Raw genomic sequence first — 12,346 nt, forward strand, 5'->3', positions numbered from 1 at the left:
TTAGAGAATGGCTCTCATACCAGAACAGAATGGTTCGAATTGTCCTCTCTTTTGAGAAAGTCTTTCATTATATAGGCAAGACTGCCAGTTATACAAGGAAACTTAAATCTGTACATGTTAATTACACAGAGTGATCTTAGGAAGCTATATATGGTAAGCCAGCTAATTTACATAGACTGATTTTAGGAAGCTATACATGGTAAGCTAAATCTCCTCTTCTATTTATGAAAGTATATACAACCTAGATTAATAACTATTAACAAGGCATAATTTATGGCCTTCTATTAACAGATATAAGAATTTTCAATAGCATTATGCTTACCTGTCCTATCAACCATGGACAACCCAAATGGATATGATAAATCTTGAAAGGAAGGATATCACAATGCATTGTCCCCGTAGTTGAACAAAACTTAAAGGTAAGCAAGTAACAAGATGGACCTTGATATTGGTATAGTTGACCCATGCAATCTCGTATGGATCAGGATGTGATTCAACCTTCAAATTTAACTTCCTTACAACTTCTTTAGAAACTACATTTGTATAGCTACTAGGACCAACAACCAAAGAGGCTACTTATGAAACTACTTGGGTTTTGAAAAATGTTGGTTGTTCAACCATGTAGGAGGCAAGGGTAGGCTAAAGCCCTAAACAATCTTTCACATTGCCATCTTCATCTAAGCCACTTAGGACTTTTGTCTCAACCTCAATTACTAGGATGGCATCATCAACTCCTTTTTCTGTAATTGCCAGGACTTGGTTAGGACATTGTGTTGCTCGATGTCCAAAATCTTGACATTTGAAGCACTTGATTGCAACCTCATAAGTTGTTCCAAAGTGCTCTACATTTGTCCAAATTGCTCAGCTGACTTCTCAAGCACAATTCATACTTGTGATCCTCTTAAACCAAAGATGTAGCTCTAAGAGGTATACGCTATATATAGTCCTCTAAGTTGCAACATTCATGAGATCCTCAACCTTTTCATGTAACATTCATGGCATCCTCGACATTTATGGAGTGAGATGACATGTAACAAGCTTGGAGGCAATAGCTGGGTTCAATCCTTTTGTAAGAAAATCTATAATCACATCCTCTTTTCATTCTATGTTGGCATGGAAGCCAAATGATACAACCTACTAGCGTAATCTCTTTCTTTATTTCTTATCTTCTTGCTTCAAATTAAAGAATTACACGTAAACATGTTGCTAGTAATTGTAAGGTACAAAAACTCCTACACGGCTTGTTCCATCTCATCCCATGTCATGATTTCACCATATCCCCTCCTTCCGAAGATCTCTTGCTGTTTAAACCACCAAATTCAAGCAGTTCCCTTCAAATCAATTCAGCCAAATACAATACTCGAGCCTCATTCATTTCATACCAACAGAAATAGTACTCCAAAGAATACACCCAATCATCAAATTCATCAAAAGAACCATTATCGGTGGTATTTTAAACTTCCAATTTAATCCCTGGATTCAAATGAAAATTTTCGTCACTGCACAACTCAAAAGTGTGGACTGCAGCAGCAGCTATGCCACTTTCTTATCTGCTAGGAAAATTAATGAGCCTTTTACCCAAGGTTGCTACTTCAGCTGTTAGCCTATACGAAGCATTATCCATGTTCTGTACCCTACCAGCCAACAACTCCACTTTGGAGGATAACTCAACAATAGTCACCACATTTCTGATTATTTGCAAACACATACACCATAACTTCATATCACGAATGACCCTAAACACAATTTTTCAACAATCCTGATATTCATGCAAAATCACATACTTGCTCAATATCTCAAGAACTATCTCTGATTACCTTTAATATTGAGTATCATGCAGAACTTAAACAAATCCACTTACAAAACTCACAAAATGGAGCAATAGAGTCTACTTCTTGATGGTGGGGTGGCACAATTGACTCTCCAAAATGCAGATAGTAAAGTCCAATTTGTAACAATTCAGATAAAAATATCAAGTGTGAAATTAAAATATTGTGTCTAGAATTGAATTATTACACTGCAGTTTAAATTTTCAGGTGCAGGATTCAGTCATTCACCAGCATGTGGGGTCTGTACGCCACTAGCGAAGGTCCTCCAGCTATAATCTTCTAGCTGGAGGCAGACCTAATGTTGAAGAATGTAATGGAGGTGGTGATGTGTCAGGAGAACTCCAGCAAGGCTAACACAAGGAGTAGTGGCAATTAGAGCTTCAGCCAGCATGTGAGGGCTCTCCTGGTCATTGCACCATAATGAAATTTTGGGGGAGGGATTTTAGAGGGGTTCTGTTTTTTTTATGGGGCTGGAGTCGTCGAAGTGGGATGTCAAAAAAACAGAGTTTGAAATGGGCAAACATTGTAATTTTGGAGAAAAATTGCAGTCTTGCAGATGATGAAAAATGATTGTCTGGTTTCTGTGAATCTGTCCTGGGGCTCTAATTGAATGGTGTCTGGTGTTCTAGTGTTGGACAGTGATCTCAGCTGATGGCTTTGATGGTAGCAACATGTTTTGGGAAGATGGCTATGGCGTGGCGATTGTGAGTTGTTCTGATACCAAATGATACATAACAGACTTAACAATATAGAGTAATTACTGCCAAGGGAGAAATTGGAAGAGAAACAGTGAGGAGAAAGGGAGAGAAAGAAAAACACCAGAAGGAGAAGATAGAGATGGGGGGAAACTCACATTTAATTTCCACTTTCAAATTCACAAAAACTACACTGATATAGCTTTCACGCCCTATTTATAAGAAATTCTAAAGATAGAATAAAACTACAAATAAATCCCTAAATAAATAAGAATTACAAATAAATGCCTAAAAGACACATTTATTACAAACAAAGCCCCAAATACACATAAGCATACTACTAATTAAACTAAAAACACATAACAATTACTAACTAACTATATTCAGATTTAGGACCAACAATCTCTCGACCCTTTTCTTTGAAATGGTTTCCTAATTGGGTATAAATGATCCATCCAATTAACCAGCTTACCATCCTACATCAGGAAGCAAATCAGAAAGTGCCAGAAAACAAGTCCCTCTGCCAAGGTCTAGTAAGGTTTCTGCTCAGTGAAAGGCTATGCAAGTGGGTTTTGAGGCACACAAAGCTTTTGAGGAAAACAATATAACCAGGAGGCGTGTACCATACCACTAAAACTTTAAAGAGAAATTATGATGGTAGTTATATTCTTCTGAAGATCAAAGAGATGGATTAGAGAAGAAGATTACCAAGGGCTGTCTGTCAACGGCAAGTAAAAAGTGGAGGGATGTAATAAGGAAAGCCAACTTTGATAGCAACTTTGCATGCAATGGACATTTATTATTAAATACATTTCGTGAGTAATATGTGTACGCTTTGGATTCCAAAGATTTAGGGAGTGACATTTCCCACGAGGGGTTCCATCAGGTGCCACACTCAAAAACGATGATACTTTTGCCGTTTCCTCCAATCTTTTGAGGTGCAGCTAAGTAAGAAGGATATTGAAGCTCAACAACTGATTATAAGATCAGTTTGTGGTTATTTGCTCCCAATGGACATGAAGTTAGGATGGATGGTGATAAGAGCAAGATGAAGAAAGATGGATGTGAATTAGATAATTTAAAGTGCTTCAATTGGCAATGGCAGAATTCTTCTTTCTTGTTTTTCATTTTTTCTCCATTTTTGGCTTATTTTTTAGGACTGACCATCCTCTTTTTGATTGTAGTATTTTCTTCTTGGTTCTCAACAAATTTCATTTGCTTAAAACAAAAAAAACAAAAAAAGGCTGATTGCTGCTGGACAAAGAAAAACAAATATTTTCTTGAGGAAAATAAAGAAAAATATTTACAGAAGACATTGCAAGCAGATGAAGAAGCCTTACCCTTTTCATGTTTGCTTTCTGAAATCCAGACCTTCGGAAAGATTCATACCTACTCATCTGTTCTTCCGTGAATTGTGATAGAATAGCTCTGACAGAAACAAAATATGTGAACAGTTTAGAGAAACATGTTTAGTGATGATTCCCACGCCAAAAAAAATGTCTAGTTAAGATTCATTACACATGATATAATTTAGATAGACATGCCCAGTGATCATTCATTACATGGGTAGAAAGAAAATAACAATTGGCTGTCTCAACTTCCTGTGCAGAACAGCCATTTGTTGCATATCAAAAGGAAACTAGACATATGTTGTTTTGCATAGCATTTGAAAACAGAATGGAGAAAAAAAAAAAATCCCATTGCATATGATACTTGTATTCTTTTAAGCTTAAGAAAGAGAAACAAGGTGTAGAATCACTGCATTTATACAGCACTTAAAATCTATTTTGGCTATTCGTAGCACATTATTCATCAGTCAGCTCCTCATCATGAAAACAAATTTCTTATTTTATTTCTAGTAAATGATGAGTAAAAATTATATTTTGATGGAGAACGCAAAGGTTACTAAAATTAGTCATTCTTGTGCCAGTTTTGCTAAAGCTCACAATGTCAATGCCCACCAAGTTCTTGGTAAAGGAATATGGACCATTTAAGTAGGCCTAGCAAAATACACTACATGTACAACAAGAGTGCATTGGTGCCAGGGAAGGGAGAGAGAAATAATTTGAAACACCCCTATCCGCCTCTCTCTCTCTCCCCCTCTCGTGAAACAGATCTTCTCCCCCTCTCTTGCATACCCTTCAATAAAGCCTGGTGTGGGTTACGATGAACTGAGCGATTCAGATCAAAGAAAAATCCTTCAATTTGCATTTAGGACCAGGGCAAGAAGAGCTCATCTTTGCTCACAGAATTCCGTTCATTACAGATGGGTTAGGTTATCAGAAGAGGCTATATTGTGGTTCATTGATGGGTTGTCAGTTTTTGGTTGCACGGAGAGGGATTCTCAGAGCTTTTGCAAGGGTATTACAAATTACTGGTTGCTGATCAGGTGGACAAAGGTGGGAAAGTTCCTGGAGTTAGGGTTGTGTTGGAAACATAAGAGATTTTCTGTGTTCATTCCCAGCATCGCGAAGGGTGAAGGATGGCAAAGCTTCGCAAATGTTTTGTGCTAACGGATGAGTTACAGAAAGATTTGGGTGGTGTAGTTGCTGATGGTCATCCAGGCTTCAGAGTTCAGATCATGGAGGCAGGTCATGCTGGAAGGCAATAAAGGTGAAGGCAAGGGTTGCGATTGTTAAGATCTTTCTGGAGATCGTAGTATTGTAGCTGAAAGGGAAAAGAGGTGCTGTAGGTGTGGTGGTGTGTTTCAGACGAACAAAGCTGGGCTTTCAAAGTCAACAGTCACCGCTAACCAGCCAGAACTGACTGAGAAGGCAGCTAGGGTACAGATGAAGAATGCTGAACTTTTGAAGACAGCAATCATTGTTAACCAGTCAAAATTTCCTGAGAAAGAAGCCAGGGTTCTGACAAGGGATATTGCTCTTCTCAGAGATTGCTAGGGCTGCATTCAGGGGAGGGATGTGAAGGGACATGGGCTAGGAGGTATGTTTTTAGTTTTGGACATGGCCTAACTAATAGAAAAGAAGGGTATTTCTTTTTTATATAAACTGGGTCATTTACTTGAGCAAGGCCAACACTTAGGTATATCTGAGTTGGCCTCCAACAGAGGAGTCTAAGAGGGATCTTCATTCCTTGGGCTCTATACAGAAGGCAATGGCGAAAGTCAAGATGCTGGACAGGGAAACGGAGAATTAGATAAGTCACTGCCGTATTTCAAGAATGGCAAGGACTAGGAAACGAGCAGTGGGAAGGAGGATGTTAGACTTCACGCCCATTTTCCAGCACACCAAATTTTGAATCGGCCAGATCAAATTCTGGAACATTTTCAGGATATTAATAGCTTAGAGTTAGAATTAGACTATGGTATTAAAAATGTAACTAGCCTGGAAGAGTGTTCAAAAAATGGGGAGGTAAGATGTAAAAAGCCAAGAGCAGTTATGGGGGAGATTGATGCTATCTTTGTCCAAATTTTGACTGATTGGACAGTAGTAAGGCATATGCTTGTAGGAAGGCAGCTTGTATGGGTGCTGAGATGAGGAAGGTGTTGGATAAGAAGAAAGAAAATCCTTGTGTGACAGGGGCAAAACTTTTAAGGAGAGACTTAATAGAAGAACTTAGCATAGTAAAAGACACTCTTACAAAGGAGGTTGGGTGTAGCAATGGGGCAAGAAAAGAAAAGGAGGTGAAGAAATGGGGGGATTTTTCACACTCAGAAAGTGATGATTTGAGTGAATATGACAGTGGTAGGGGGTTGTTGTTGGATGAGATTAGAAAACAATTTTGGTAGGTTTTTGATTCTTGTGACAAAGCAGGGGATTTATCTTATGTTCATCCTGCTCCATTGGAAGGTTTGAAGAGTGTCTATTTTTTAAAATGATGGTTTGGTCAACAATTTACAGTGTAGGGATGGAATATTGCTTACTCCCTTGGAGGAAATTCCCAAGGAGGGCTTAGAAGCTCAAGATCTTTTGGATAAGTTGAATTTAAAGTTGAGTGATATTGGAGGAAATAAGGCTCGCTTGGGTGGTGGCAAAAGTCATAAATTGAAGGGTCAAAGGGAATTAGTGAATTTGAAGAGCTCTGTAAATTAAGATGGAAGGGATCAGAAAAGGGGTTTTCGTGGTTAATTTTATCTAGTTTCATGGTTTTATCTTCAGTTTTTTTTTTTTTTTTTTTTTCTTTTCTGTTATTTTGGTGGACTCCTTGTCTCTACACACTTTCTTTCATTTCTCCTTATCTAATGAACTTTCTTTTATTATCAAAACAAAAAAGTACCATCTATTGAGGGCCTTCAGGCAAGGTTATGGATAAAGTTGTGGAGATTTGTTGTTGAGAGGCTCTTTGTGGATGTTGATAGGGGGTGATGTTAGGGATAGATTCAAGCGGATGGTGTTAGGGTTTGATAAGAATTTCTTATATGCTGTTAGATTGGGAAGAAATTATACATATAAGTAAAATCTCCAAGCATAAAATGTTTTATGGTGGGGAATGGCAGAATGTGTAATTAGGGTTATTATATTTCATATTTGATGCAGTGGGAGGCCTCTAATAAGGGAGTCTCAGGAATCTTTAGAATCTTGGAAACATGAATGCTTTAGTGGACATGTATTTGGAGTTCACAAAGGCTAGGGACTACATGGAACCCAAGGTCACTAAGGTTATGTTTGGTTTGTGGAAAGCCTATTCCCACGAATAGATTAGTTTTAGTAGGTCAGTTACAATTAGCTATACAAGAAATTATGTTGTTATAATAAAGAAAATAACAACGTGAAACAATTTATGAGTCCATAATAAGGAATAGACAAGGAATAACTATTCCCAAATTTCATCATGGGGATGTTTATTCCTTTCTTATTACAAGCTGAATGAAATAATTAGGTATATATAAGGAATAGTATTCCCTTGATTTCCAAAATTTAAACTATATTCCATCTTATTCCAATGAATAGCTATTCCACTGAACAGAACAAGAAAGCATTGCTGGACTAGAGATGGACACAGATTCTAGTAATAAGTGTAAGAAGTGGATGTTTCAGGGACCAAATTGAAAAATTCTTTTAGGGCAGGCCTCAGATTGTGGTTTATATTGTAAGAGAGGTAAGAAGTGCATCTTGCTTGGAAAGACCGATGCTAAAGAAACGGCTATTAGATGGGTGATTCCCCCTTTCCATTGAAGTAGGGAAAGCGGGGTGAAAGCTCTAAGCCCGCATCTTCAGCTTCTATTGGAGGGGCAGCGGATCCATTCCATTCGAAGGGGGAGCAGAGCAGCAAGAAAGTGTCCACTCGTTGGTGAGGCAAACCAGGAATTCTTCAAATCCTCCACTCAAGGTGACTCATTTTTGTGTAGACATCTGCTTCAGGAGCCATTCTCACCCTAGATAATTAGAGGATCTGATGTTAATTGTTTCTGCATTGTGTAAACCATGGTTTTAAATCGCGGTAGCAGGTACCATAACATAACGGTAATGGGTGTAACGCGAAGCAGGAGTAATAGATGTTAAATAACGGGAAGCGGGTATAACGGCTGTGAATTTTTTTAAGCACGCACAACCTTGTGCATATTAGCTTACTTGTATGTGTTAAGCTTTTAGCCCATCGTAGAAAGAGTTTTAGTGTTTTTTGGATCCTTTAGTTCGTGTAACTAAGTTACTTGGTAAGGGCAACAAGTTTACATTTGTTTTAAACCACCATTGATAGAAAAATTACATGTGTGTGCATATTTATACTTCTCATTGTTTTTTTCTGTGATAAATTCTTATGTGTGCTAAATTAATTAATAAAACAAAATACATTATACACTCCATTAATCTATTAGACACAGAAGACATACAAATCATACAAATATAAAATAGTTAGAAAAGAAAGAAGGTTGAAGTTGAAAAATGTAGAACATAAATATCACATTACTAATATTATCAAAATAAAATATTTTCCTAACAAGTTAGTATTTTCAAATTGTTAATTAATGCATCTATTGTTAGTATTTAAAGAAATAGTAAATTTTGTATCATTGTCATCCTCGTTATAATCTTTTCCCCCTCTTGCCACTAGGTATATTGAGAATGATATATGAAAGAGAGGGAAAAAGTGAGAAGAAAAAGTAAAAAATCAAATAATTTTCTGGTGTAACAATCCAGTAGCGATTACATAACGGCCATAGCAGCCTTCACGTAACAGTTGCGGTCCGTAACAGCAACTAAGGCTGTGATTTTTTTCCCACCAATTTCGCGGTGTGTAACAGTATCGGTAACCCAAAAAACCATTACATAACGATGTTACGTAACAGTCGCAGCCTTTATTTAAAACCACGGTGTAAATAGTCTTGCAGGAGATTGTCGGCCACTTATTGTTTCAGTGGCATGTTGCTATTGATGTGGTGTTCCTCAGTTTTCTGTATGTTTGGTATTGAATGGATTCTGCAGAAGATCAATATAGAGATGTTCCCACGCTGCAGAGGGTGTGACAATATGGAAAAAAGGAAGGCTTGGGAATTTATCCGGCTGTGATATGTGAAGTATTTTGGCATGAAAGGAATTGTAGAGCTCCGGAGGACCACAACTTCCTTTTTCTTTTCTTTCCTTTTTTAATTCTTTTTGACAACAAAAGGGTACGATTCCATTAAAGAAAGAATGTACAAAAAGAAGAGCGAGAAACCTTCCTAAAGAGAACAGAAAAAATAAATGAAAAAACAACAATCAAACCAACAAAGATAGCCAATACTGTTGGATGTCAGAGAAGCTCACTCCTTTTAAGGCATCCCGAACCAACACACCAGAGCGAAGCTAAGTAATGAACCTTATCCCAAAACAAAGAAATATTCAGCTTCTTCCCAGAAAATGTGTGTGTTATGTAATGACATCTCCATAAAGCTACAGCATCCTTATTTCTACCCAAGGCCAGAAAAAGAGATACCAAGAAATTCTACATTGTGTCTGCGCAGACCCAACTTTCTCCCAATAAACCAAAAAACCTGTTTCGCATTTTTCCAAGCAAAAACACAGTGCAGAAAAATATGAGAAGCTGTTTATGAACTGTTAAAAACTCCGCCTGTGATGCACTTAGTGTCCAAATTTTTTTCACACACAGCTGGTCCCAAGCCTGGGTAAAGAGGGGGATTGCATTGGGTAGCTGATAACCAACGTAAAATTTGTCATATCACTATAATATCAATCTTGACCGAATATTCACTGAGGCGTCCCCAACAATCAATGCATTGCACTTGTACCACCCAGGTGTAGCAAAAAGTGGGCGAGGGTGGGTGTCACGGGCTAAGCTTGTTCAGGGCATTATGCTTGCCTATGACCGCTTATCTCGTGTGTTTGGGATGGGTTTCCATCATGTAAATACTAGTGTAGGGTTATTTTCTAGTATTTCTTTCATTGTAAGCCAAATAAGGCAGTATGACTCCTCGGTCACTTTGATGTTTCCTAGTGCTAGAGTGAGAATGGCCTAGAAAGCTCTTTAGGGGAGGGTGAGTGTTCATCAATCATTGTAAAACTCACTAGCAATTGTCAACGTGCTTAGCCTACTTGCCTCCCTCGCTAAGTACAACATGTCAACGGAGGATTTGTTAATGAATTACGTTTGCTTCAATATTTACTGCTTGGTTGCCACGGTTTTCATGAATTGATTATTATTTCCGCTGCTATCTGATTGAATGTTAATGAAAGTGTTCCGTGGATGAATGTTGGTAAACAAAAGGCTGGCTAGTTAAGCAAGAGTGCTTTAGCTAGCGCCGCACGGCCCTTCACAACGGTGTGAAAAAGGCGGACCGTGACATTTGGTATCAGAGCCCAAGTCGGTGACACTTGGTGAGAGCCCAAGGTTGAGTTGCTACGTGAATTCGATTGCCTTCGTTGTTGGGTTTGGAAAGCTTTGGTAAGTGACCATGGCACCAAACAATGCTGAGAGGATCAGCGTGCTGGAAGCACAGGTTGAAGAGTCAACCAACACTATGGCCGCGGAGGTGGCCCAGATGAGAGAACTTGTTGATGAAGTGAGGGGATCACAAAAACATCAAGCAGGTTTGATAGGCGACATGTCAGAGGACTTTCGCCACACGGTGGAAACTTTGCAAGCCCGGATGGCAGATCTGGATGCAAAGGTAAATGTGATGGTTCTTGCTATGGGGAACTCCAACACTCCGGGAGTTAGCAAAACCAAGGTGCCAGAACCCAGGACGTATGGGGGTGCCCGAGATGCCAAGGAGTTAGAGAACTTCTTGTTTGATGTGGAGCAGTACTTTCGCGTTGTGAGGATGGCCTCAGAACAGGCAAAGGTGGATACTGCGACCATGTACTTGGTTGGTGATGCCAAACTGTGGTGGCGTACCAAGTACAGAGAAATTGAAAATGGAAACTGTGTGATTGATAGTTGGGCAGACTTGAGGAGAGAGCTCAAGGCCCAATTCTTTCCTGAGAACGTTGAGTATAATGCAAGGAGAAAACTGAGAGATCTCAAGCATACGGGGTCAATCAGTGACTATGTGAAACAATTTTCTGCTTTAATGTTGGATATTCGGGATATGTCGGAGAAGGACAAGTTGTTCTATTTTCTAGAGGGGATGAAACCGTGGGCAAGAACTGAACTTCATAGACAAAGGGTTCAAGACTTGTCAACTGCACAAGCGGCTGCAGAACGCTTGACAGACTACGCTGGTGATGAGACCACTTCGTCCAAACGGTTTGGCGGAGAGGGAAACGGTGGAAAGTCTTTCAAGAATGGCAAACCCAAGAGTGGGGGAGCCGACCCTAATTCATCAACCTTACAGGAAGCTTCGTCGTCTCGAGGGTTCAACACACCCAATGGAAAGGGGAAGAGTAAAATTGAGTGTTTCTTGTGTCGAGGTCCTCATAGAGTTTTTGAGTGCCCTCACAAAGCATCACTTAATGCCTTACAGGCTTCCATTGTAGAACAGGCAGTGGAAGACGATGGGGAAGAGGATGAAGCCCCGAGGGTGGGTTCAGTGCGGTTGGTGAACGCATTGGAAAAGCAGGCCAAACTACCGAAAGTTACACGAGCAAAAGGGTTAATGTTTGTGGACTTGAGGATAAATGGGAAGAGTACTCGCGCTATGGTGGATACGGGAGCTACTCATAATTTTGTTTCGCAGTTGGAAGCAGGAAGACTCAACTTACCCTTAGAGAAGGATACAGGACGCGTGAAAGCAGTTAACTCTGTAGCCCAGCCTACTCTGGGAGTAGCCAAGCAAGTGGCTATAAAGCTTGGACAGTGGGAAGGTCATGCGAATTTCACAGCAGTTCCATTGGATGACTATCCAGTCATTCTAGGAACGGAGTTCCTAATGGGGACGAGGGCAGTGCTGATGCCTTCGGCTGGTTCTCTGTGTCTGATGGGAGATCACTCGTGCATGGTGCAAGTCGTTGCAACGAAAGGAGACGAAGGGAAGTCCCTTTCAGCCATACAACTCAATGAAGGATTGGGTCAGGGTGAGCAGACACGTCTAGCCACGGTGGTGGTAGACAAAGAAGTAGGCCAAGAGCTGGAGCCTACGCCCATCCAAGCGGTGTTGGATGAGGATAAGGAGGTGTTGCCGGATAAGCTGCCTCACAATTTGCCTTCACGACGGACTGTGGAGCAAGAGATCAAGTTGTTATCAGGAGTGAAACCACCTGCTAAAAGGCCATGTTGGATTGCGCCTAGAGAGATAGTAGAGTTGGTGAAACAGCTTGATGAAGTGGAAGCGGGATGTGTTCGCCCTTCCAAAACACCGTTGGGAGTATCGGTGTCGTTTCAGAGGAAACATGAAGAGCATCTACTGAAGGTGTTCGACAGGCTGAAGGGAAACAGTCTGAATTTGAAGAAGGAGAATTTCTTTTTCGCTCGGTGGAGCAACAAATT

General features: G+C 39.8%; 1 protein-coding gene across 5 annotated transcripts in view; it reads right to left on the reverse strand.

The window, feature by feature from the left end:
- The window catches only part of LOC131154809 (transcription initiation factor TFIID subunit 11), a 50,172-nt gene that overhangs the window by 17,581 nt on the left and 20,245 nt on the right, over nucleotides 1-12,346 (reverse strand). For all 5 annotated transcript variants that reach the window (XR_009136670.1, XR_009136669.1, XR_009136671.1 and 2 more), the window contains exon 3: nucleotides 3,865-3,952. Coding sequence is in view for 2 of the 5 variants with exons in the window: in XM_058107572.1 (XP_057963555.1) it covers nucleotides 3,865-3,952 (88 nt within the window). In the remaining 3 variants the exon portion in view is untranslated. The remainder of the gene's footprint in view (nucleotides 1-3,864; nucleotides 3,953-12,346) is intronic.

The sequence above is a fragment of the Malania oleifera genome, chromosome 5 (assembly GCF_029873635.1).
Source record: "Malania oleifera isolate guangnan ecotype guangnan chromosome 5, ASM2987363v1, whole genome shotgun sequence".
NCBI classification, from domain to species: Eukaryota; Viridiplantae; Streptophyta; class Magnoliopsida; order Santalales; family Ximeniaceae; genus Malania; species Malania oleifera.